This window comes from Arvicanthis niloticus, chromosome 11 (assembly GCF_011762505.2).
Source record: "Arvicanthis niloticus isolate mArvNil1 chromosome 11, mArvNil1.pat.X, whole genome shotgun sequence".
Lineage (NCBI taxonomy): Eukaryota > Metazoa > Chordata > Mammalia > Rodentia > Muridae > Arvicanthis > Arvicanthis niloticus.
Window position 1 is genome coordinate 13596823 of NC_047668.1, and position 22977 is coordinate 13619799.

The window sequence follows — 22977 nt, forward strand, 5'->3', positions numbered from 1 at the left end:
AATGACTTACAAGATAGGCTCACATTAATGAAGTATTACTAATTACACCATTTACAGAGGTCCCTTTTCATTTTACAAGCATACACTTACCTGGAGATCACTATCCTGCTGCAGACTGTAAGGCAGTGCAGGCAGCTGGCCTAAGACCACAGATGAGCAGAGTACTCAACAGTAAGCAGATAAATGTCTTTCCTCCTTGCAAATTGTTGGGAGAAAACTAGCATAGAACATTTAGCATACGTTACCCGTGATGGTTTGTATGAGCTCGGCCCAGGGAGTGGCACTACTCCTACAAAATGAGATATTGTAATGGGTTTCTTCTCTTGTCATCATGCAATGAGTAATACTTCCCATACCCGTCTCGATGCCTTTTGACGGGGGGGGGGGGGGGGGGGGCACAGCTGTCCGTGAGCGGAGGGGAGGTTTTGGCATCAAACTTTGTGCAATCAGGAATACTTTCGGGAAATCTATCCACACTCGTGGAACATTCCCTGCTGAGTACCCACTAGAAAACACCTCAAACTGCCAGTAGTGTACTCTTTGTGGGCTCGTATCTATGAAACCCGCTTTGTTGTCTCATGCTGCTATTCCTCTCCAGGCACTGTCTTTCAAAATGCCCATGTTTCCCGCAAGTAAAGCAGGCTCTGGTTCTTTCTATTCCTTTTGCAGCTTGCAGAACAGCAGCTGCTAATCCTGCATTGGACAAAGGGCCTCCTATCTCCCTGCATGCCTTCATCCATGCCTGCAATCCTTTGGCCTTCCATGGAGTGATAGCATTCCTACACTCCTTAGTACACTGTTCATAGATGAGCTGTTCTACCAATGGCATGGCTGAATCTGGGTCGCCAAAGATCCTCCCTGCTGCCTCCATCATTCTTGCCACGAAGTCAGAAAATGGCTCCGTGGGTCCCTGAATGACCTTTGTTAGGTTTCCTGATACCTCTCCTTTGTTGGGCAGGGACCTCCATGCCTTTATGGCCATGGCATTAATTTGGCCATAAACTTGTATGGGATAAACTGTCTGATTTGTGGCCCATTGACCCTGACCCATCAACATATCAAATGACCATGCAGCCTGGCCATCGATTTGGTTGGCCCAAGCCTGGCTTTGAGTGTACTTGGTATACAGGGCCTTCCAGTTCAAATATTGACCCATGGTTAAACAGGCTTTTAACTGTACTCATCCAATCGAATGGGGTCATGGCACGCAAGGTTAATCTTTCTAACAATGCCTGAGTAAAAGATGCATTAATCCCATACGCTTGGACGGACTCAGCCAGGGCCTTTAGTTGTTTAAACTCTAAAGGCTCATAAAATCTCTGTTGGTTGTCATCCTCAAAAACAGGAAAGGCCCACGCGGCCTCCTTCCACGTCTGAGGGCAAAGGGAAGATCTCTGATTCAATGGTGGGCACTGTGGAACCTCCGCATAAGGCGGCGTTCCTGCAGGAGGAGTCAAAGGCGGCACAATGGGTACCACCCAGGGCGGTGGCTTAAGCCCACTTCCGTCTTTTCTCCCCTACTGTTTCCTTTTTGAAAGAGTTATCACCTCGATTTTGGCTAGCAACTCTTTCAGCTCCTCCTCCATCTTGTCTAACTTATCTTCTTCCTGTTTGTCCTTGGTCTTATGACTCTCAGGATTATAAGATGGCACCATCTGTCCCTGATCTGTCTTAGTCTTATTGATGTTTCCTCGATCAGGATCACATCCTTTTTGTATATACTTAGCGGCCTCCTTTTCCAGCTCCGCTTCTTCCTCAGAGGCTAACCCAGACTCATCGGAAGTCTCCAATTCCTTCAAAGAGGGGTAAATCCCTGTGGACCCCTCTTCCCTCTTATCCTTTTCAGGCCGTTTAGGCCTGTCTTTGGTTCTGATAGCTTTCCCCTTATCCTTTTTTCTTTCCTTAAAAGCCCTTTCCTATTCTGGCATGCCCTCCTGATGCTCTTGAAGCAATCTCTGTCCTGCTTTCACACCCTCAACACATCTTTTATCATCCAAGCAGGCGTGTGCGCCAAAGAGGCCTCACCCTGGGTTTCACCGACCCTTCCTCAGCCTCCTTATCAAGATCTCGACCCAATTTTTCCCATGAGCCAATGGTTAGAGACCCCGTGAGCTCAAACCACAGGGCTACTCGCTCTATTTCACGTAAAAAGCCCTCTAGGACTTTTCCTTTTATATCAAGGTGTCGTTGCTCAAGGAGCTTGTGCAGTGTGCTCAAAAATTGGTTGGAATGAGTATTCCCCATGTTACTCACTTAGCTACGTGAGGTTTACACACGGGTGGACAGGCGGAGTTGTTTAGCCTTGTCTGTCTTAATCAAATATAGGGCTTACATTGTCTCTTTCCCTCAGAAACTTCCCCCGTCGCTTTACTGCTGATGGACAAATTGCCTCTTTACTGAGGTCTTTTGAATCCATGAACTTTCAAATCCTCTCTCTCCCAGGACCTTTTCTTGTTATCCCATTTGACCTGGGAACTTACTGGTACTGCCGTTTCTAGGGTGAAGAGTTCTGGATCCACGAGAATTTCTCCTCGGGTCCCCGGTTCTCAGGTTTCTTCTTTCTTCCATTCCGGGTTTCTTTTTTCTTTTCTTCTTTTTTTTTTTTTCTTCTTTTCCTGGGTTTTGGCACCACTTGTCGTGCCCACTCGACCAGCAAGGAAGACGCAAACAACCGGATCCTTCTCAACAGCTTTTATTGTAGAAGCGTTCTTTTAGTTTTCAGGAGGAGACCTCAAATGCCCAGGGCGAGCTGCTTATATACCGTCAGCCCTGGACGGGAAAAGCGTGTGGAGGTGCGCGATTGGTCAGAATTGCAATGCCTCATTAGCATACCACATTAGCATACCCCGCCCAGGAGGGGGTGATTGGTCAGGATTGTGGTTCCTCATTAGCATACCCCATTCAGGAGGGGTTGGTGCCAAAACTGAGTTGCGCATGCGCAGTGCACTAGTAGCCGGTACCAGAGGCCGAGGCCGATGCCATCTTGGCCAGCCGAGTCAGGTCGGCGGCCTACATTGCCTGGTCATGGTGTGTGTTCACAGCAGTAAAACCCTAAGACATCACCTAACTGCTACAACTCATCTAGAGCTAAAGTTTAAGCTAATCTCTTAGCAACTGAGATAACAATTAACCAGACCAGTAACTTTCAGTCCAAAAGCAGAGGGTGTTAAGATGACATTTGATTAAATACTATAATGTTCCAAACACTGTAACTGAAAATTAAAGCAAAATTTAAAGAAAATGATTTGGGGACTGAAAATGGTGTTGGTTAAGGGCACTTGCTGGTTTTCCAGAAGACCTACTTGCATTTGGCTCAATGGTGGTTTGAATGACAATGGCCTCATAGGCTCTTGTTCTTGAACACTTGGTCCCATTTGGTGGGACTTTTGGGAAGGAGTAGGAGGTGTGGTATTGTTAGAGATGATTCCAGGAGCAAGCTTTGCGGTTTCAAAAGCCTCTTCTCTTCCCCAGTGTGTCGCAATCTTCTTGCCTCCTCCTTGCAGATCAAGATGTGAACTCAGTTGTTCCTTTGTTCCACCATTCATGGAACATATATGTTGCACACTGACCTTGGGGGTAGCCAACAGTTCTCTAATTGGGCTGGAAATGATGCTTGACACCAGAACCCTAGCCAACTTACCTAGGGGTTAGTGAGGTCAGATCTTGGAGGAAAACCTAAAACTGCCATTTTACTAAACCTGCAAAACTAATCAAATTCTGAATATCTGTCCTTGTACCTACAGAGAGATTCCTCACCCCTCATCAAAAAACCTTCTCCTTGTAACAGAGATCATTACAGAAACAACCATTAAAATGTAGAGTTGAGACATCCAGTCCTGATGGATACTTCTACAAAACATTCTACCATCTAAGGCTCAGTAAGTATTTCAAGAGTGGGTGGGAAGGCTCTGAGAACTAGAGGATCAGGAGTTGGCTTTACAACTGTGTCTCCTAGAAATGTCAGAAGCTATACACATAAAATTTCACCTACATGGCTGCCTAAAAATGATCTGAGCAAGGACACCACCAACAGACAAGCCAACATGGACAAAGGAAAAGTCCTTGAGGCCTTAACCTTACACAAAAACACAACAGGGAACTAAGGAATGCTGAGAGAGAGAGATAGTCTTCCCCAGAGAAAAGCAATCAATGGGTTATTAATAGCATATTGTCAGCACTCACTGAGCCTTGGGTGGTGGAATGTAACATTATACAGATTATATTTATGTATTTAAGAATATACATCCACCCACCTCCACACGTACATGTATGTTACAACTAAAGAGAGTCCATGAATCTAAGAGAGAATAAGGGGGAAGAGTATACGGACGGAAGACTAGGAAGGAAGGCAAGAGGGGAGTGATGTTATATTATAATCTAAAAAAAATTTAAAAATTAAATGATTATCCACCCGTTTTAGCTTTGGAGTTTGTTGCTATTTAATACCTACTTTTGTTTTTGAGGCAGCTAGGCTGTTTTATGCTTATGTTTAAGCAACTTCTTAATACAATTAATTTAACAATTCAGTGCTATACAGTATTTGATGTATCTAATGACTCATGTTGGGAAAACTGTCAGATCCTTAAAAACTAAGAAATAAGATTTAAAGTAGTAAAAGATAAAGGGCAGTTAGTTCAAGTTCACAGAAAAGGATGAAAGTTGGAAGCTGACTGTGATAGCTATTCCTGGTTGTCAACTTGACCATATCTGGAATGAACTACAATCCAGAAATAGAGGACACACCTGTGAGAGATTTTCTGGCTGGTTTGAGGTGGGTGGATCCACTTCTAGTGCAGACCTCTGAGACAGAAAGACACGTGACTCTGATCCAGATCTTGAGGTGGGAAGGCACACACCTTTATCCCAAATCTTAAGGCAGAAAGACATACCTTCCAAATGGACCTTACCTTCTGCTAGAAGTCTAGATAAGAACGTGGAAAGAAGCTTCTGCTCCTTGCCTGCATGTCCTCCATCTTGCTAACACATCTACTCTCACTGGCATCGAAGCCTACTTATTTGGGATTCCAGCAACATATAGAAGACCAGCTGAGCCATCCAGCCCTACGGGACTAATCAACTACTGATTCATGCCACAGTTTTTATAAAAATATCAAAACCCATGCAGAAAGCATTCAGGATGCTATGTCCAAAGGTTCATCTCGTTCACCTTTATTAAGTCAGAACAAAATATCCAGAAAACAGAAATCACTAACACACATAACCAGAAAAGGTAGTGTGCACAGTTTAATTACCACTTACTCTAGTTTCAGATGTCTATAGCTATACCTTGCCATGCCACTTTTGCAGAACACAAAATATGTAATTTTTCCATGGCTATATACGATGACCACTAGGGAAACCTTAGTCTTCTACTAAACAATTCTTAGCTAAAACATCTGTCCCTTAGCAAACCACAAAACCAGACGCATTCTTGTTACATTTTTGTTTTTTGCGACAGGGTCTACATAACCTATGCTGGCCTCCAACTCATGATCTCCCTACCTCAGCCTCTATTTAAATAGTGGAACTGCTAAGTGCTGCCAGGCCCAGCTGAACTGCATTCTTTATGAGAATACTTTTCTAAGAATGGCAAATCTACTATAATTCCTGCACTTAGAAGGCAGAAGCAGGAGATTTGTCATGAGTTCCAGACTAGCCTGAGCCTTTCTCCTAAAACCAACAAAAGGTAGACATGGTAGCACTGTAGTCCCAGTACTTCTACAGCAAGATGGGAGGCAAAACCAAAGAGGGTCCCAAGAGCTTGAAGGGCAGCCAGCCTGGCTATATGGAAAGTCAACAAGGAACCCTGTTTAAACAATGTAGAAGGCAAGGATGAGCCCCTGAGGAGGTCTTGACTTCCAACGTGTACCCTAGTGCGTAGAAGAATGTACTCAAAACCACACATACACACAGATCGCTCTCTCTCTCTCTCTCTCTCTCTCTCTCTCTCTCTTTCTCTCTCTCTCAGAACTGTGGCCAATGACATGGCTCTGTGGGTAAAGGCACTTGGTGCCAAGTAGGACTGAGCTGAGTTTAATCCCTGGACCCACATGGTGACGTGAGAACTGACTTCTTCAAGTTGTCCTCTGAAACCCAACATGGTTACTTGTGCTTTTAATCCCAGCACTCAAGAAGCAGAGGAAGGCAAAGCTCTGTGAGTTTGAAGCCAGCCTGGTCTACATAGTGAGTTCCAAGGATAAGCAGAGCTATATAGTGAGACCATGACTCAAAGAAACAAAACAGAACAGAAAGACACATGTGCTATGGCGCAAGTGCCAACACAACCATTCCTTGGCTGGAATTGACGCTTACTTTTCTGAGATCCCAGGACAGGCATGCGCAGCAGTAGTTATCAATAACCCAACCAATGTTGCTATGGCCTTATTATTTTTAATATGTAATACTGTAAGCCTAATAATTTAATATTACTTTCCATTAGCAAATTTATGAATTATCTATTATCAAAACATATCATTTTTCAATAGTATGTAAGAAACAAAAATGGCTTTAAAAACAATCAAGGACCATGAGACTCCAAAACATGTAAAAAATTTAAGTTTGATACAAAACATCATACATTATGAACTGTAACCAAATTCTTGATTTCAATTTTAAATGGCAAAACTAAAGTTTCTTGCAATAAAGTTATTTTATTCCAAAATAAATAACATTTTCTAATACTCATGATTAAGTTATTCTACCATATCTCCCTTTAAATGTACCTGCTGGCTTTCTATTTTCTGGGTGGTACTCTGACCACATCAAATCATAAAGAAAGTTAACGAACCCTTTAACTTATTACTTGAAGTTTATTTTGTAGCACTTTTCTTCAATATCATGTAATTTACTGATCGCAACTGTTTATAAATGTAACGCTTGGCCTTTGAGACAATTAAAAACCTTTAAGTACTAAATTTTACATCATGATTTGTTTAACTAAGAAGTGTTGTGACATTGAAAACTAATAGATTTAAAGCAGAAATGATGACTTCCACAAAAACCAGGCACTCCTCCCAAACATCAAAAGGGAAGGAAGACAAGGAAAAGGATGAGACAAAAGAATGAAGGCAAGACAGGCAAGAAATTCTTCTTCCCCGTTTGCAAAAGGGAGAGAAACTGTGAGGTCTCAGCAGATAACATAATCAACCACGTCCATCTGTTTCTACTAAGACGGCTTCTTTACATGTTATTGAATCCCATCATGCCTTTCATATTGCCAGCAGCACCCTGCTGAAACTGCCGCATCATTGACTGAAGGCCGGCCATGCCACCTAGAGGGAGATGGGAGGAAAACAGGTCATGACCCAGCAGACTGAACGGTTACAACTTTTGGTTACAACTTTTGCATAAGTACTTTAACTTCTAAAGTACTCAGCAATTAAGTCAGTAGCTTTTAAAAATACACAAAATTAAAATTATATTATTCACTTTATTTTTATCTAAGAATATAAAAAATGTGCTTCATGAAGTTACTATGAAGAATAAAGGGAAACAAAGATCTTGGAATAGCTCCTGTCTACAATCAAGAAGTCCAAACAGAGTATCTTTTCTGTCAAGACCGAGTCTTCTTGTAACTAGAATTAGTTTTATAAAAACTGATCAGTGCAGGGTAGGCTGTGCTTCAAAGAAATTACAGACAAAAGAATTGACCTTTTGCTAAGACACTATGTGACATGTTTCACATATAGTAATTAGATTATTCACTTGTCACAATCTCCTGATGAATATTACCTACAAATTTTCCAAAAGGGAAGTTTAGAAAGTTTTAAGGACATTTCAAAGATAACACAGTAAAAATGGAATTAGAGGACAAAATTTTGTGTGATTTCAAAAATCCTATAAAGACACCCAAATCTAAAATGGGGAAAAGGTCAGTAGAAGAAGCACTAAGGAAAACTGACTAGTGCTGAGATTACATTTAGTGCTTGAGCTCAATTGCCCAAGATGCACGAGGCTCTGGATTCAATCCCAACACTCAAGACCTGTGATCCCAAAGCCTGGGAGATTGAGGTGGGAAGTCAGAAACTCCAGATCACACTCAGACACAACAACAATGTCCAGCTAGCCTGAACTATCTTACATCCCATCTCAAAGCAAAGATGATCAAACAGCTTGCCCCCCAAATCACACCTGTAATGGGCTGGACACAGTGGCAGAACCTTTAATCCCAGCATTTTGGAGGCAAAGGCAGGAGGATCAAGCTGGCCTTTATACCAACTTCCAGGGAGGGCACTCAGGGCTACATAGTGAGACCCTGTCTCAAATCTCCAGGTAATTAAATAATTTTTAAAAACTAGGGGAAAAAAATTGGGCTTGGCAGATGGCTCCTTAGGTAGAGTGCTTAACTGTGTCACAAAAGCTGGGAATGGTAGTGGCCAGTGCTTCTATAATCCCAACCCTGGGAGGTGGGGAGGAGAACAAAGAGGCATGTGGGTCCTGAGCTAGCCAGGAGCCTAGCTGAGATAGCATGCACCAAGTCTGTTCAGTTAAAGACACTATCATTAAAAAGTAGAGGGCAACAGAGAAAGACACTTGATGCCAATGTCAGGTCTCTACATGTCCTTACACTAGCATACACATGCATACACCACACTTACACATAGACACACCATACAGGTGGCAGCAGAGGACAAAATAAAACCTCAGCTAATTTATACACTACGGAGGAGGCTCAGTGAGTACAAGTGTTGGCCACTCAAGCCTAATGACCCAAATTTAACTCCAAAAACCCATGTAGAAAGCTATATGTAGCAGTTTGAATCTGTAATCTCAACCCTCAGCAAGATAAAGGCTTGTGGGCCAGCTAGCCTGAACTACACAGTGCAGCAGCAAAAATGAAAGACACTGTTCTCCGAGGTAGAAGACTCTGGAGTTTGTTCTTTGACCTCCACAAGAGCAATATAGCATGAGCACACACACACACACACACACACACACACACACACTCAAAGGTTTTTCATACTGTTCAGAAACCTTCTCCTTATCTAGAGTGATTAAGTAAATAGTCAGCTGGGATGCAGATGGTGATCTGCTTCAACCATGTGTTTAAACAGGTTGCTATGTTTCACTACAGAAGGCTTACTGTGAGACAACAGCCCTTGTGTATTGAACTGTGTATCACAACTGACCAAGGACTTGATATTTACCCATGTGATGAAGAACTCGTGGATCCATCATTTTGGCCATTTGCTGATTTAATTTTGCCATCTGTGACTGACTCACATTCTTGGACATATCACCACCTGATAAAACAAAACATTTAATTAGTATAAGGTGTGCTATAGAATATCAGGCACAGGTCTAATCATTTTCTCAATTACTTTTTTTTTTTTTTTAAAGGAAAACCACAAGAAACTCTCTATAAAGGATCATTTGAAGGACTTTTCATTGTTGTTACTGCATTAGCCCCGGCTGGCCTGGAACTCACTATAGAAGCCCTACTGGACAGAATTCCCCTGCCTCTGCTTCCTGAGTAATGGGATAAAAGGCATGAGCCACCACACTCGGCTGGAAGGATTCTTATAGCTGTGATTTCCCCCTGATATTTTTAGTTATAAATGTGGTAAACCACTATAAGCAAAACTGGACTGAGTGGTTACCAACAGGTGCAACAGCAACTGCTTAACAGAAATCTGAGGTAGAGAGAGACCTTCCTTCACTTCTCACCCCCGAGAGCCCAGTCGTACACTACAGTACAACCACCAGCAACACTAGGCAGCCCCTACTAGGGCCCATGGCGAAGTAGGAAAGCTGTGAGAACCACCATATGGAAAGTAGCAAATGATACAGTAACACGGTGTGGTGTCTGCATGTGTGATGTGCTCAGAGAGCTCCCAAAGACCAAATGGGACCATATGGTGCTCCTGGTTGCCCTGGGTGTATCCCTAACCATTCAAGAAAGAAATATCAATTACCTCAAATGATACAGGAGACACAAGACCTTCACTAATCAAGTGGTACTTGAAATGATTATCTACATAGTGTCTGTTTGCTGAAAGCTACCTCACTAAAAATAAGTTAAATGCATAATCATTATCAGAAAGACTTTATTCAGCACCTGATGAGAGCAGATGCAGAGCCCTGTAGCCAAATATTACTATGTAGCCCTAATTGGTTTTGAATTTGAAAATATCCTCCTGTCTCCTGAATGCTGGGATTACAGGCACTGTGCCTACTTGAATGGTAACTTTGGAGGGAATAGAGGACCAGAGATCAAAGCATCTCAGAGGCCCTGCATGCACTCTGACTTTCACCTTTACCTCCAGCCATAAAAGTAGAAGTTTATTAGAAAATAGAAATAAAGTCAAATAAAACACTTGGGACGATATTTAGAGGTGAAAAGCAAGTCTGTTAAGATGTTATTACAGAGCAACAGGGAGAAAGACCTGAGTGACTGAACAGGAAAGAAGTGACTCACTATGGAAATTCAACTTGGTAGACATACAAAGAAAAAAAAATTTAAAACATCAGAACTGGAAATGTGCTTTAAAAAATGTGTCCATTAAACTAGAAGCTACATTAGAAAATGTACTTGGTGGCACACACTTTTAATTCCAGCCCTGGGGAAGCCGAGGCAGGCAGATCTCTGTGAGTTCCAGGACAGCCAGGGCTACACAGGCTATACAAGACAGAAAAGCCCTGTCTTGAAAAACAACAAACAAAAATATACTTGGTGCCTACTATAGTTCTATCAAAAAGGACATAACTGATTCCATGCAATTGCCTAGAAACTGACCCTGACATAAAAGCAGACACGTCAACTTAAGAATTTAACGAGCGGCACAAAGATACACAACCAAAAGAGCAGGAGTTAGTGGTTAAACGGAGCGCATGTGTGTAAAATATATAATTCTTATTTTGGCTGGTGCTGTTTTGACACTGGTTCTAGGTGTGTAGCCCTGGCTGGACTAGCAGTCACCGGGTGATCAGGCTGGACTAGCAGTCACCGGGTGATCAGGCTGGACTAGCAGTCACCGGGTGATCAGGCTGGACTAGCAGTCACTGGGTGATCAGGCTGGCAACACTCCTGCTGCTTCTCTTGTCTCAAGACTTCTGGGAGTACAAACATGGGATACCCAACCTAGTTAATTGATATAGCTGAGGAATGTTTGGCAATATGGGAGAATCTTCAGTAGTTATGTCAACTGTTATCTCCAATAGGATTTGTGGAATTCTCTGAGGAAAAGAGAATTCAGTTTTTTTATACCGTAATGTTCTTTAAATACTCTGGTTTGTATGTTGATAAAGATAGTTTTTCAATATTAATGTCTACAATCTTGATTCTGCAGAGATAAACCATTGTATAAATTGTGGTACAGAACCCAGGGACCCAGACAGGCCCTACCACAGAGCTAAGCCCCAACCACTACAACAGAAATTCAGCAGTAACTTTTCCAATATGAGACTACTCAGCTTTAATATTTTGTTTCTGAACTTTGTTCTTTTAGGTATCACCTAAATTTATTATCACCTAAATAAATTAATTTATTTTTCTGTTTTAGATACAGGGTCTCATTATTCCTAGCTAGACTCAAAATCTCTATGTAGTTAAGGATGACACTGAACTTCTGATCCTCCTGCTTCTGTTTCTGGAGGGCTGGGATTACAGGTGTTTGATACTAGACCCTGTTTACTGAGTTCTAACAGAGAGATTCCTGCATGCTAGGCAAACACTTACCACCTGAGCTATATCACTAACTCTCAGTTATCAGTGTGGTGTGTGTGTTTTTCCCCACTCACCTTTGAAAAGTCCTTTGATACCTCCCATCTTTTTGACCATCTGTGCAAACTTGGTATACTGGGTCAGAAGTTCTTGAACATCTCTTGTTGACACACCTGATCCCCGGGCAACTCTTTGGATTCTGCCTGGTTGCTTACTGAAAACCTTGGCACCATCTGTACTGTCCAGTTCTGCAGACAAAGACAAAAAATTATCATTCATTATCACAGTAGCCAAGCACTGTGCTTTTGTTCTAAAAATGGAAATGTATTTATTAGAAAATGAGAATAAAGCCAAACTTGAGACAAAACTTGGGACCGAACAAGGAAGAGTGACTCACAAAGGAAATTCAAATGGGCAATATGAAATTTCAGAGGCTCTTACAGATGCATTTTTTTATTTATTTTTGTGTTTTAGATACAGGGTCTCATTATTCCTAGCTAGACTCAAAATCTCTATGTAGTTAAGGATGACACTGAACTTCTGATCCTCCTGCTTCTGTTTCTGGAGGGCTGGGAATACAGGTGTTTGATACTAGACCCTGTTTACTGAGTTCTAACAGAGAGATTCCTGCATGCTAGGCAAGCACTTAACACCTGAGCTATATCACCAACTCTCAGTTATCAGTGGTGTGTGTGTGTGTGTGTGTGTGTGTGTGTGTGTGTGTGAGAGAGAGAGAGAGAGAGAGAGAGAGAGAGAGAGAGAGAGAGAGAGAGATACATGTGTGTACTCTCCAAATTTATTTGTTGGTATACTATCAGTGAACACGAAGCTTGGTGTTTTGGGTAGGCTGAATGGCTAGCAAGCTCCTAGGCTCTGCCTATCTCCATAACTCAGCAGAAGTGTTAGAGGAATACAGCCATGCCAAGGATTCTGGGGATCTGAAATTCAGTCTTCTTGCTTCATAGCAAATATTCTCACTCCATGAGCCATTTCCACAGCTTGTTTCATTTTACAGAGATAAAATTTCATTTTTCTGTACATTATAACATGTACATGGAACAACATAAACGGTCAAACCACAAAACAGATTTAATAAATGTTAGTGTTTGTCATGTTTGCTTCTACTTTAACATTTTAAAGTAAAAAAATTTAAAAAATATTTATAGCATTAGAATAAAAGGAACAAAGCAAACATATGTACAGTTTATCTACAATTTAAACAGAACATTCTGAGAACCAATAGGTGTAGTGGAACATATCTCATGATCCCAGGATTCATGAGGTAGGAGGATCACTGCAAGTTTGAAGCCAGTTTGGACTACATAGCAACTTCCAGGCTAGATAGGGCTACATAGTAAGACCTGGCTTTGAAAGGAAAAATATCTGAGGACTTCTGAAACTCTATGTCTGTCACCCTGTATATTACATGTCCACTCTTTCTATGTCCTCCATATATGACAAGAACATAACATAGCTTAAAAACAGAACAGAAGCACTTGCCTTCATCCTACCCTAAATAGCTGCTAACTTCTACTTCACACCATTCATAAGCAAGTTGAAGACAGACACCCTATGTATAATTATGGAGACATTTTTGGATTTCCTATAATGGAGAAGTTACAAAAGGATATTGTAATCCTTTTGTAGTATATTCCAGAGTCCCCTTCAGCTTTTTGATCATTTGCAATATAAGGTGGAGTTCTGCCCTTACTTGTGTCCACTGTGAAGAATGAGATGGACTTCAGTTAAGACATCTACTTTGAGCTATACACAGTAGCATACACATTTGAGAAGTTGAGGCAAAAGGATCGCAAGTTCCAGGCCAGAGAGGGCTACATAGTAAACCTTGTCTCAAGAAAGACAAAAGAGTGGGGGAAAGAAAAATTCTATAGTGTGACTGTCTCAAAAACAAACAAACAACCCAAACAAATAAACAAAACAAAGCCGGGCAGTGGTGGCGTACACCTTTAATTCCAGCGCTTGGGAGGCAGAGACAGATGGATTTCTGAGTTCAAGGCCAGCCTAGTCTACAGAGTGAGTTCCAGGACAGCCAGGACTACACAGAGAAACCCTGTTTTGAAAAACCAACCAACCAACCAAACAAACAAACAAAAAAAAAAACAAAACCAAAATGCAGACATAACAGAAAATACCTCTCTGTCCCTTTCTCATTCTATCTCAGGTCGGCCTCCTGGGTGACAGGACTGTAAGCCTATTATGCTATGTCCATTCCAACATTCTCTTTACATCATCCCTAGACCCTTAATAAGCAGTCCAGGTGCCTCAGTAGATAAAGGGGCTTGTTACCAAGCCCTGAAACTCACATGGGAGGAGAGAACCAACTTCTTAAAGATGTCCTCTGACCTCCACACATATATAACAAGTCCCTCTAACCCACGTCAATAAGTCTCTAAGTAAGTTTTTAATCTGAGAGTCAGGGTGGTGGTGGGGAAGCTGGGCAGTGGGTGTATACATATGACTTTAATCCCAGCATTTGGAAGGCAGAGGCAGGCAAATCCCTGAGTTCAAGTGAGGCCAGCCTGGTCTACAAATCCAGTTTCTAAGACAGCTAGGAATATACAGAGAAACCTGTCTCAATATAATAAAATCAGGGTGGGGGAGTAGCTCTGTGATTAAAAGCACTGGCTCATTTTCCAGAAGACCAGGGTTTGCTTGTTTATTTATAAATGTATTTATGTATATGGGTGTTTTGTCTTCATGTATATTTGCATACCAGAAGCGGGTATTGGATTCCATAGGACTACTACAGTCAAAGATGGTTGTGAGCCACCATATGGGTGCTGGGAATTGAACATAGGACCTATGAAAGAGAAGCCAGTGCTCTTAACCGCCAAGCCGTCCCTCTAGCCCCTAATTATTTTTTGAGACAGGATCTCATTATATATCTCTGACTAGTCTAGAACTTGCTATGTAGGCCAGGTTGGCCTCAAATTGACCCTCCTCTGCCTCTCAAATACCTGGATTAAAGGAATGCAACATCACACCTAGCCAACATTTAATTCTTTCAAGCCCCAGGATTCTCTCAAAATTGACTGAAACTTTCCCCCTTTATTTGCATCCACATAATAAAAACATACAACTCTTTCTTCAGAACTCATTTGAGGAAGCTTTATACTTCACATTTCTCTCAATGAGGAATCAGTTCAGTGATCACAACCCTGAAAGCCAGAGCTTACAAGTTATTCTACATCTATCTAAAAGTAATCTTTTGGACTACATTTCTTCCATCTTGCCAACCAGAAAATAATGACACTCAGAACTTGCCGACCTCAGAATGCTGCCGCTCAGTGACGCCATCCCTGCCTTACCTTGATCATTCATACTGTCCATTATTGTCATCAGTTTCTTGAGCCTTGCCATTGACTCCTGCTCATTTCCTTTGCTCATAAAATCTGTGCCAAAACCAGGAATCATCCCCTAAAACAGATTTATACATAGTCACCAAGGATTTATTATTGCTCAAAATGTCAATATTTAAATACTAACTTTGAAACTAATTCTTAAAAGATCCATTTTACCCAATGATTAATGTAAGTATATCTGTTCTTAGAAATTACAATGAAAAAAAAAAAAAAAAACAGTACAATCACATAAACTCATGAAAATGTCCTAACAAAACCCCACTAATTTACAAAATTGGTATAAAGAAATTTTAGAAACATTTAAAGGTAACTAACCAAGATCTGACTGAACGGGCCCATTTTCATAATATTCTGAAACTGTTCATACATGTCTCGCAATGTAAACTGACCTGAAATGCAATACAAAAAATTCAGATATAGTAGCAAGCATGAATTCATCTTGAAGCATACTATGCAATCAACAAACATTTACTGCATAGTCACTGTGTACAGGGCAGGATGAATGCTATAAGGAGTCGTAGGCACAGGGTCAGATTGTACCACGGAGAAGCCTACTACTCTAGCACATTAGATAAACATATACAAACACACAGAAACCCAGAAACAAGACAGACAAACTACACCTACTAAAGTGGCTAAAGTAGCAAAAGCTAGAGAGAATATAGAACATGTAAAATTCCTATGCTTTTCGGGCAAAAATATAAAATGGCAAAAATGATTTATAAGATCTGCAGTGTCTTAATAGCTTAGCTCTCCATGATCAGAAAACCGAAGAGAGGAAGAAACAGAACTCAAATAATGCCAGGAGTGATGACACATGCCTTTAATCCCAGCAGAGGCAGCTGGACCCTACGAGTTTTAGGACAACCTGGTCGACATAGGGAGCTTCAGGACAGTCAGGCTATATAAAAAGTCCCTATATGAAAAAAATTAGTTACATATAACTTCACTGATGATTATAAAAATATTATGCTGATGGGCATAGTGGCTCACACCTCTAACTGCTACAATCAGGGGGCTGAGAAGAGTCCAAGTCTGTAGCCAGTCAGGGCTAGATAGGAAGATTTTGTCTCAAAAACAAAAACAAATCATGTGGGTTGGTCAGTGGATGAAGGTACTTGCCACGACACCTGTTGACCTGAGTTTAATCCCTAGAAACCATAAAAAGGGACAAGTAGAGAACTGATTTTAGTTGATCTGTGTATACTTACCACAGCATGCTCACTCATACATATACCACACACATAGCAATGATAATAATAATCATAATAAATTAAGGGAGAAATCATGCTGTGTGAAATAAACTGACTGGGGGAAATGGACACACTATAGGATTTTGAAAAAAGCCTGGGCTGGAGAGATGTCTCAGTGGTTAACAGTGCTTGCAGTCCTGCTATAAGGCTCACTGTTCAGATGCGAGCATCCACGTGGCCATTCATAAAGAAGCTGGACCAGCTAGATGGCTCAGTGGTATAGGCGTTTGCCGCCAAACCTAATGAGTTGAATTTGATCCATAGAATCCACATAAGAAAGGAGAAGAGAGAGTCCTGCAAGTTACCTTATGACCTCCATACATATGCATGACTTGACATGTGTAAGTATACACACATTCATATGCATACACACGTGAAATTTGTTTTTGTAAAACAAAGTGAGCACTAAACAGAGAATCAAGTGAAAACTTTAAAACTAGAAAAATCAAGTAACACTGTCAAATGTTAACTGGAGAACATTGGAACAATAATTCTATTTGGAAAGTAAGTAGAGCTTGGTGACCTCAAAACAAGCACAATATCAGGAATTAAAAAAAAAATGCTGCAGATATCTAAGGAGTCAGAAGTCAGAGAGGAGACAGACTATGTTCAGTACACAGAAGCAGAAGTAGGCCACTGCTTCAAGACAGAAAGGGCCTGGCATGATGCAGCCTTTAATCCCAGAACTCCTGAGGCAGAGGCAGGGGGATATGAGCCCAGCCTAGTCTACATAGCAAGCTCCAAGACTCTATTCTCAAAAGAAAAACAAAAATCAACAAAGAATGGCAGAAGGCAGATAAATCAGGCAATGAAGGATGAGTTCAGCCACTGAATCCGTATCTACAAGGACCTATGTGTCAGACACTGAGCAAGGTACTGCGAAGATGGAAGATGAAGAACACAGTGATGAACCTGACCTTCACCTTCACGAAGGAAGGTGAGTATCAAATGACTGTGACGAATGACAGCGATTAATGACAGAGTACAAAGGAGCATGCATCACAGGCTTCAGGCATCAGGTAGGACACGTTAGGAGAGATCAAGATGTGAGAAACGCAAAGTTCAGCAGGTCGGTTTAGAAGGCTAAATACAGCAGCGTCAAAACTGCATACAGAAGATGGGAGCCAGCCTACATAATTGGGTTACTGACAAGCACTTTAAGAGCTATGGGAAGGAGCCGGAGGATTTCGGATGGATGAAGTCAGTCAGGCATAGTGGCACACACTATACCTCCATTACTCCAGAAGCTGAGGCAAAGGATCCCAAGCTCAAGCACAGTCTGGATGAGGTGATCTGAATGGCAATGGTCCTCACAGGCTCACACTTTGAATATTTAGTTCCTAGTTCGAGGGCTGTTAAGAAATGATGAGAACGTGTGGCCTTGTTGGAAAACTGTCACTGGAATGGGCTTCCAGGTTTCAAAGCCCATGCCGTTCCCAGTCTTGTTCTCTTGCTACACAGGGTTTCTCTGTGTAACAGCCCTGGCTATCCTGAAATTCACTCTGTTGACCAGGCTGGCCTTCAACTCAAAGAGATCCCCCTGCCTCTGCCTCCCAAGTGCTGGGATTAAAGGCATGTGCCACCACTGCCTGGCTTACAATTTTTTTTTTAAAGAAAAGAAAAAAAAAAAAGGAATCCAGGAAAGTATGATAGTGCACGCTTATAACCCAAGGAGAAGCAGGAAGATGAAAAGTCCAAGAGCAGCCTAGCTCTACAGTAAGACATGCTCTCAAAGGTCAATGGGTTGGGGGAAACTGGCAGTGAAGCACTTGCCTAGCATGTGCAAAGCCCTGGCTCACTCCTCAGCATCATGAAAAAAGAAAGAAAGCAAACAAAGCAAAAACCAAAAACATTGAGATCAAATGCCTTTTTGCTACAAATATACCGTGTTTCAGCTTTTCTATAAGTGCCTCGTTATCGTCCAACTTCAATTCATTGACTTTATCAATCAGTCCTTCAATGTCACCCATTCCTGAAAGACACCAAAGAGAAAAGTGAGCAGATCACAATATGCTCACCTTTACATCATTAAAAACACACAGACACATGCGATAGTTTTGCAAGGTTGGTTAAGTCCTCTCACTGTATTGTATGTGAAAAGAACTGAAGCTAAGAAGGTTAAATTGCAGCAAAGTCATGAATCAGGGAAGACAGCCCAAGCTGATCTACCTCCATGCTCCCTAACTACAGCACTTGAAGACGACAGGAATGCTGTACTGTCAATACAGCCTCTGTTGCTACAGCTACGTTTTCTGTACTATGTGCTCAGACTCCTCTCAAAAGCTCTGCATTCAGTACCTCATGCTCCCACACTGCCACAGCACAGACAGGTCGGGAGGCGGGGCTGCAGCTCAGTAGCACAGCAAGACCCTGGCGCTGATCCCAGCACTTAACGTAAAGTCAAGTTAGAATGATAAATCACAAAAGGAAATTACCATTTTAAGATAGTAAGCACAGGACTAAGGCCCTAATTTGTTCTAAGATCCACACTATCTCAGAGATTGTTCCATATTATACTTACCAAGAAGTTTGCTGATGAACGGTTGTGTTTTGAAAGGTTCAAAATCATCTATATGTTCCCCTGTACCAATGAAAATAATTGGACTTTTTGTGGCAGCAACTCTACAAAGAAAAAAATAAAACAAAAAATAACCTTAAAAAGAAAACACATTTTTTAAAGATAATAGACAAAATGTATAAAATTAAAGCTTCTTTTCACTAGATAGACCTATACCAAATGGACTCCAAAATTCTTCTTGTACTTAAATCTCCTTTATGGATTCTATCAGTTCCATTATTATAATGTTTTTAAAAGCAGAATAAGAAACTCATAAATACACACACACACACACACACACACACACACACACACACACACGATCCCAAGGCATAAACAAACGATTTACATGGCAAAGGGATCAGCAACAGCCACAACAGTGACACTTCAGCTGATACTCACGCACTGAGGGCACCACCTCCTTTTGCATGGCCGTCAAGTTTTGTCACTATCACTGAAGCTACATCGACTTTATCTTTAAAGGCCTTCGCCTGGGCCTCACAAGCCTGCCCAATGGATGCGTCCATCACATAAACAATGTTATCAGGTTGCTAGAAAGGGTAAATAAAAAGACATGTTCTTACTGGTGTTATAAAAAGGTCACCATGAGCATGTATAGAATGCTTATTATGAATATTGATCAGTTAAGTATTGACTGGGGAAGCACCATAAATTAAGTGGCATGTAGGTCTTCACAAAGAGATAAATAGAGAAAACTTTGTGCTCATGATACAGAGAAGAAACTATGGTAACCTCTCTGGAAATGATTTTGAGCCGAGACCTAAATGAAGAAGAAAGGTCGCACCTTTAATCTTAGCACTTGGGAGACAGAGACAGGCAGATCTCTAAGTTTGAAGCTGAGGCCAGCAAAGTCTAAAGAGAACCAGTTCCAGAACAGCCAAGACTACAAAAAGAAACCCTGTCTCAAAAAAAAAAAAAAAAAATCTGTTGACATTTGTCAAGTAACAGTTTCACTAACAAGACACTAATTAGCACAAATCACTAAATAAGGTATGCAAAAGGTGTTAAGCTGCTTCTTACAGCTACATAATTTCCATCATAATTTTATTTTTGTTTTGTTGAGTCTGGGTGTGATGGTTATATTAAAAATGGTCCCACAGCCTCCTATGTCTGAATGCTAGTCATCAGGGAACGGTGCTACCTGAGAAGGCTTAGATGTGGCCATTTTGAAGTAGGTATGGCCTTGCTAGAGGAACTGTGTCATCGGGGGTTGGCTAGGCCCAGTGGCTCTCTCTCCTGCTGCTTACAGATGTGGATGTAGAACTCTTAGCTACTTCTCCAGCACAATGTCTGTCTGTGTGCCACCATGATGAAAATGGACTAAACCTCCTCAAACTGTAAGCAAGACCGACTAAATGTTTTCTTTCATAAGAGTTGCCTTGGTCATGTTGTGTCTTTCACAGCAACAGAACAATGAACAACACACAGGTCTCACTATGTAGCCTTGGCTGGCCTAGAAGGTAAAATAACATAGAACAGGTTGGTCTTGAACTCACAGAGATCCACCTGTGTTTCCCAAGTACTAGGATAAAAGGTATGTGCCACTACACCTAGCCCCATCTTTTAAGAGCTTTAAAGGAAACACTAAATGACAATACTAATGCTTCATTTTGAAAAATCTTTAAAATTATTGTTTCAACTGAATTTAAGTAACAAGAAAAACCCAACAAATACTTAAGACTAATTCTTAATTTTTCATTATTATTTTTTTCTATGCTGATGACAGTAAGTCCTTTATCACTCAATGATAGTAGCTGTCTTACAGGTAACGAGTAATTTATATTCATAAACTCAATCAGGTTTTACAGTTAAATTGAAGTTCTTAAAATGATGCTACATGGAAAGCTACTTACTATAGCATTAGAAACTTGAAGCATTTCTTCAAACAAAGAGTCTTCTTGTTTGTGACGGCCACTTGTATCAACAATAATAATTTCAAAATTTTCATTTTTGAATTTCTCCACTCCTTCAGAAGCAATGATGACAGGGTCCATTTCAGTATAGCTATTTGAGATGAACAAATGATTTAACAATACTACAATGGGGAAACATTCAAATAGTATTTACTTGGAAACTGTCAGTTTACTTTTAATCTATTCTGAAAAAGTGAAAATATTATAGTTTCAATTTAGAAGACATTACTAAGTAATAAATACAGAAGCCCATTTCTTTGGCATTGTAAGATACCACTAAACTTTTCCTACCCAAGTTGCCAGTGTTGGTGACAAGTAATTCTACCTGCTGAGCCAGCTCACTAGTCTCCACTATATTCAACTTTTTAAAAAAAAATTATTTTATTTATTTCACATATGTAAGTACACTGTTGCTCTCTTCAGATACACCAGAAGAGGGCGCCAGATCTCATTACAGATGATTGTGAGCCACCATGTGGCTGCTGGGAATTGAACTCAGGACCTCTGGAAGAGCAGTCAGTGTGCTCTTAACCACTGAGCCATCTCTCCAGCCTCCCACTGTATTCATTTTAATGAATGTTCTTTTGAAGGGAAGAGGTTGTTTTGTCTTTTGCTTTGTTTTGGTGGAACTAGGTATTAATATTTTACTCAGGACCTTGTATATCCTAGGCAAGTACTCTATCCGTAAGCTACATGGCCAGTCTCCTTTGATGAGTTTTGACAAATGTATACAATCCATATAACCATTACAGTAAGTAAGACTCAAGGTACAAACCTGTTCTGGCTAGTTTTATGTTAACTTGACACAAGCTAGAGTTATCTAACAGTAAGGGACCTTAAATAGAAAAAACACTTCCAGAAGAACCATGTGGAGGAAGCCAGTAACCTGGCCTGCCCATCAACTTCTGCCTCCAGGTTCCTGTCTTGTTGGAGGTCCTGTCCCAAATTCCTTCAATGATGAACTATGGTGTGGAAGTGTAAGCCAGGTAAACATTCCTCCCAAATTAGTTTCTGATCATGGTGTTTCGCTGTAGCAATAGTAACACTAACTAAGACAGCTGTCAAATAATCATTTTAATGTAAGTAACCTATCTTCCTATAAACAAAGTGCTAATTAGATATGCCAACGTGTGCTTCATTTATAGTGTTTTAAAGATATACTTATTTGTAGGTGTCTGTGTGTGTGTATGCTCGCACGCGCATGCACACACATGCACATGAGTAGGCATACCGACACATAACCTCCACACATAACCCACTGAGGTGCCACAGTACATGTGTGGAGGTCAAAGGGCAACCCTCTGAAGTTGGTTCTCCCCTTCTACCATGTTTCTATGGTCAAACTCAGGTTGTCAGGCCCCTATTTTCATTTTTATTTTATTATTGTACTGCATACTTTATATTCCCTTGCATGAGGTATGATTCCAACGTCTTAAAACAAAAGAAAGGAATCCATGTATGGTGGCACACATCTTATGATCCCAGTACTCAGAACACTGAAACAAAACAATCACAAGCCAGAGGCCAGCCTGGTCTACTTAGGTTTTCCAGGTCAGACTAGACTAAAACTGAGACTGAGACTCACAAAACCAAAGCAGACAGTAGCCTACCTTCCATAGAACGGAATTCTTGCTTTGGTGGCATTCTGTTTTAGCTGGTCAAAGGCTCCTAAAAGAGAAAGAGGTAGTGAAGCCTCAAATATGACAACAGAAATTACAGAAAACAGATTTTAAATTTCAGCACACTACCTGCTCTGAATGTATCTGCACATATCAAACAGGTCTTCCAACCTTTCCTCTGGTAATAATATGCTAACTGGGAAAGGAAGATTCAAAATAAGGTATCAGAAAAAATAATAAATCATTTTATATACAACTTCATATTTCTTGAATGTAATATAAAATATTGAGGCACAGCAAAATCTCTTAAGAGTTTAAATTGCCATTCAATGACTTTAAGATGGAAAAGCAACAATAATCACTGTTAAAAATGCAATGTTAAGGCTAAAATAATTAATGACATCCTTTAAAAATAACCATCACCCCCGCCCTTTAAACTTTTATCATGACTAAAGCTTGTTTGTAGGAAAAAGAAAAAAAAAATCTAGCAACTAAGTTAGGGAACCCAATTATAGAAAAAAAATACAATAAAATGATAAAAAAAAATCAATATAAGAATTATGTAAGCC

The 22977-nt window shown here is 40.8% G+C and overlaps 1 protein-coding gene across 1 annotated transcript in view; it reads right to left on the reverse strand.

The window, feature by feature from the left end:
• Positions 1-6789: 6789 nt before the first annotated feature.
• The window catches only part of Srp54 (signal recognition particle 54), a 31315-nt gene continuing 15127 nt past the window's right edge, over positions 6790-22977 (reverse strand). The window contains exons 6-16 of the mRNA XM_034513951.2: positions 22538-22604; positions 22400-22457; positions 20730-20880; positions 19258-19406; positions 18820-18920; positions 18184-18270; positions 15361-15434; positions 14992-15100; positions 11740-11910; positions 9147-9242; positions 6790-7271 (exon numbers count right to left, since the gene is read on the reverse strand). Coding sequence (XP_034369842.1) covers positions 7180-7271; positions 9147-9242; positions 11740-11910; positions 14992-15100; positions 15361-15434; positions 18184-18270; positions 18820-18920; positions 19258-19406; positions 20730-20880; positions 22400-22457; positions 22538-22604 — 1155 coding nt within the window. The 3' untranslated portion in view covers positions 6790-7179. The remainder of the gene's footprint in view (positions 7272-9146; positions 9243-11739; positions 11911-14991; positions 15101-15360; positions 15435-18183; positions 18271-18819; positions 18921-19257; positions 19407-20729; positions 20881-22399; positions 22458-22537; positions 22605-22977) is intronic.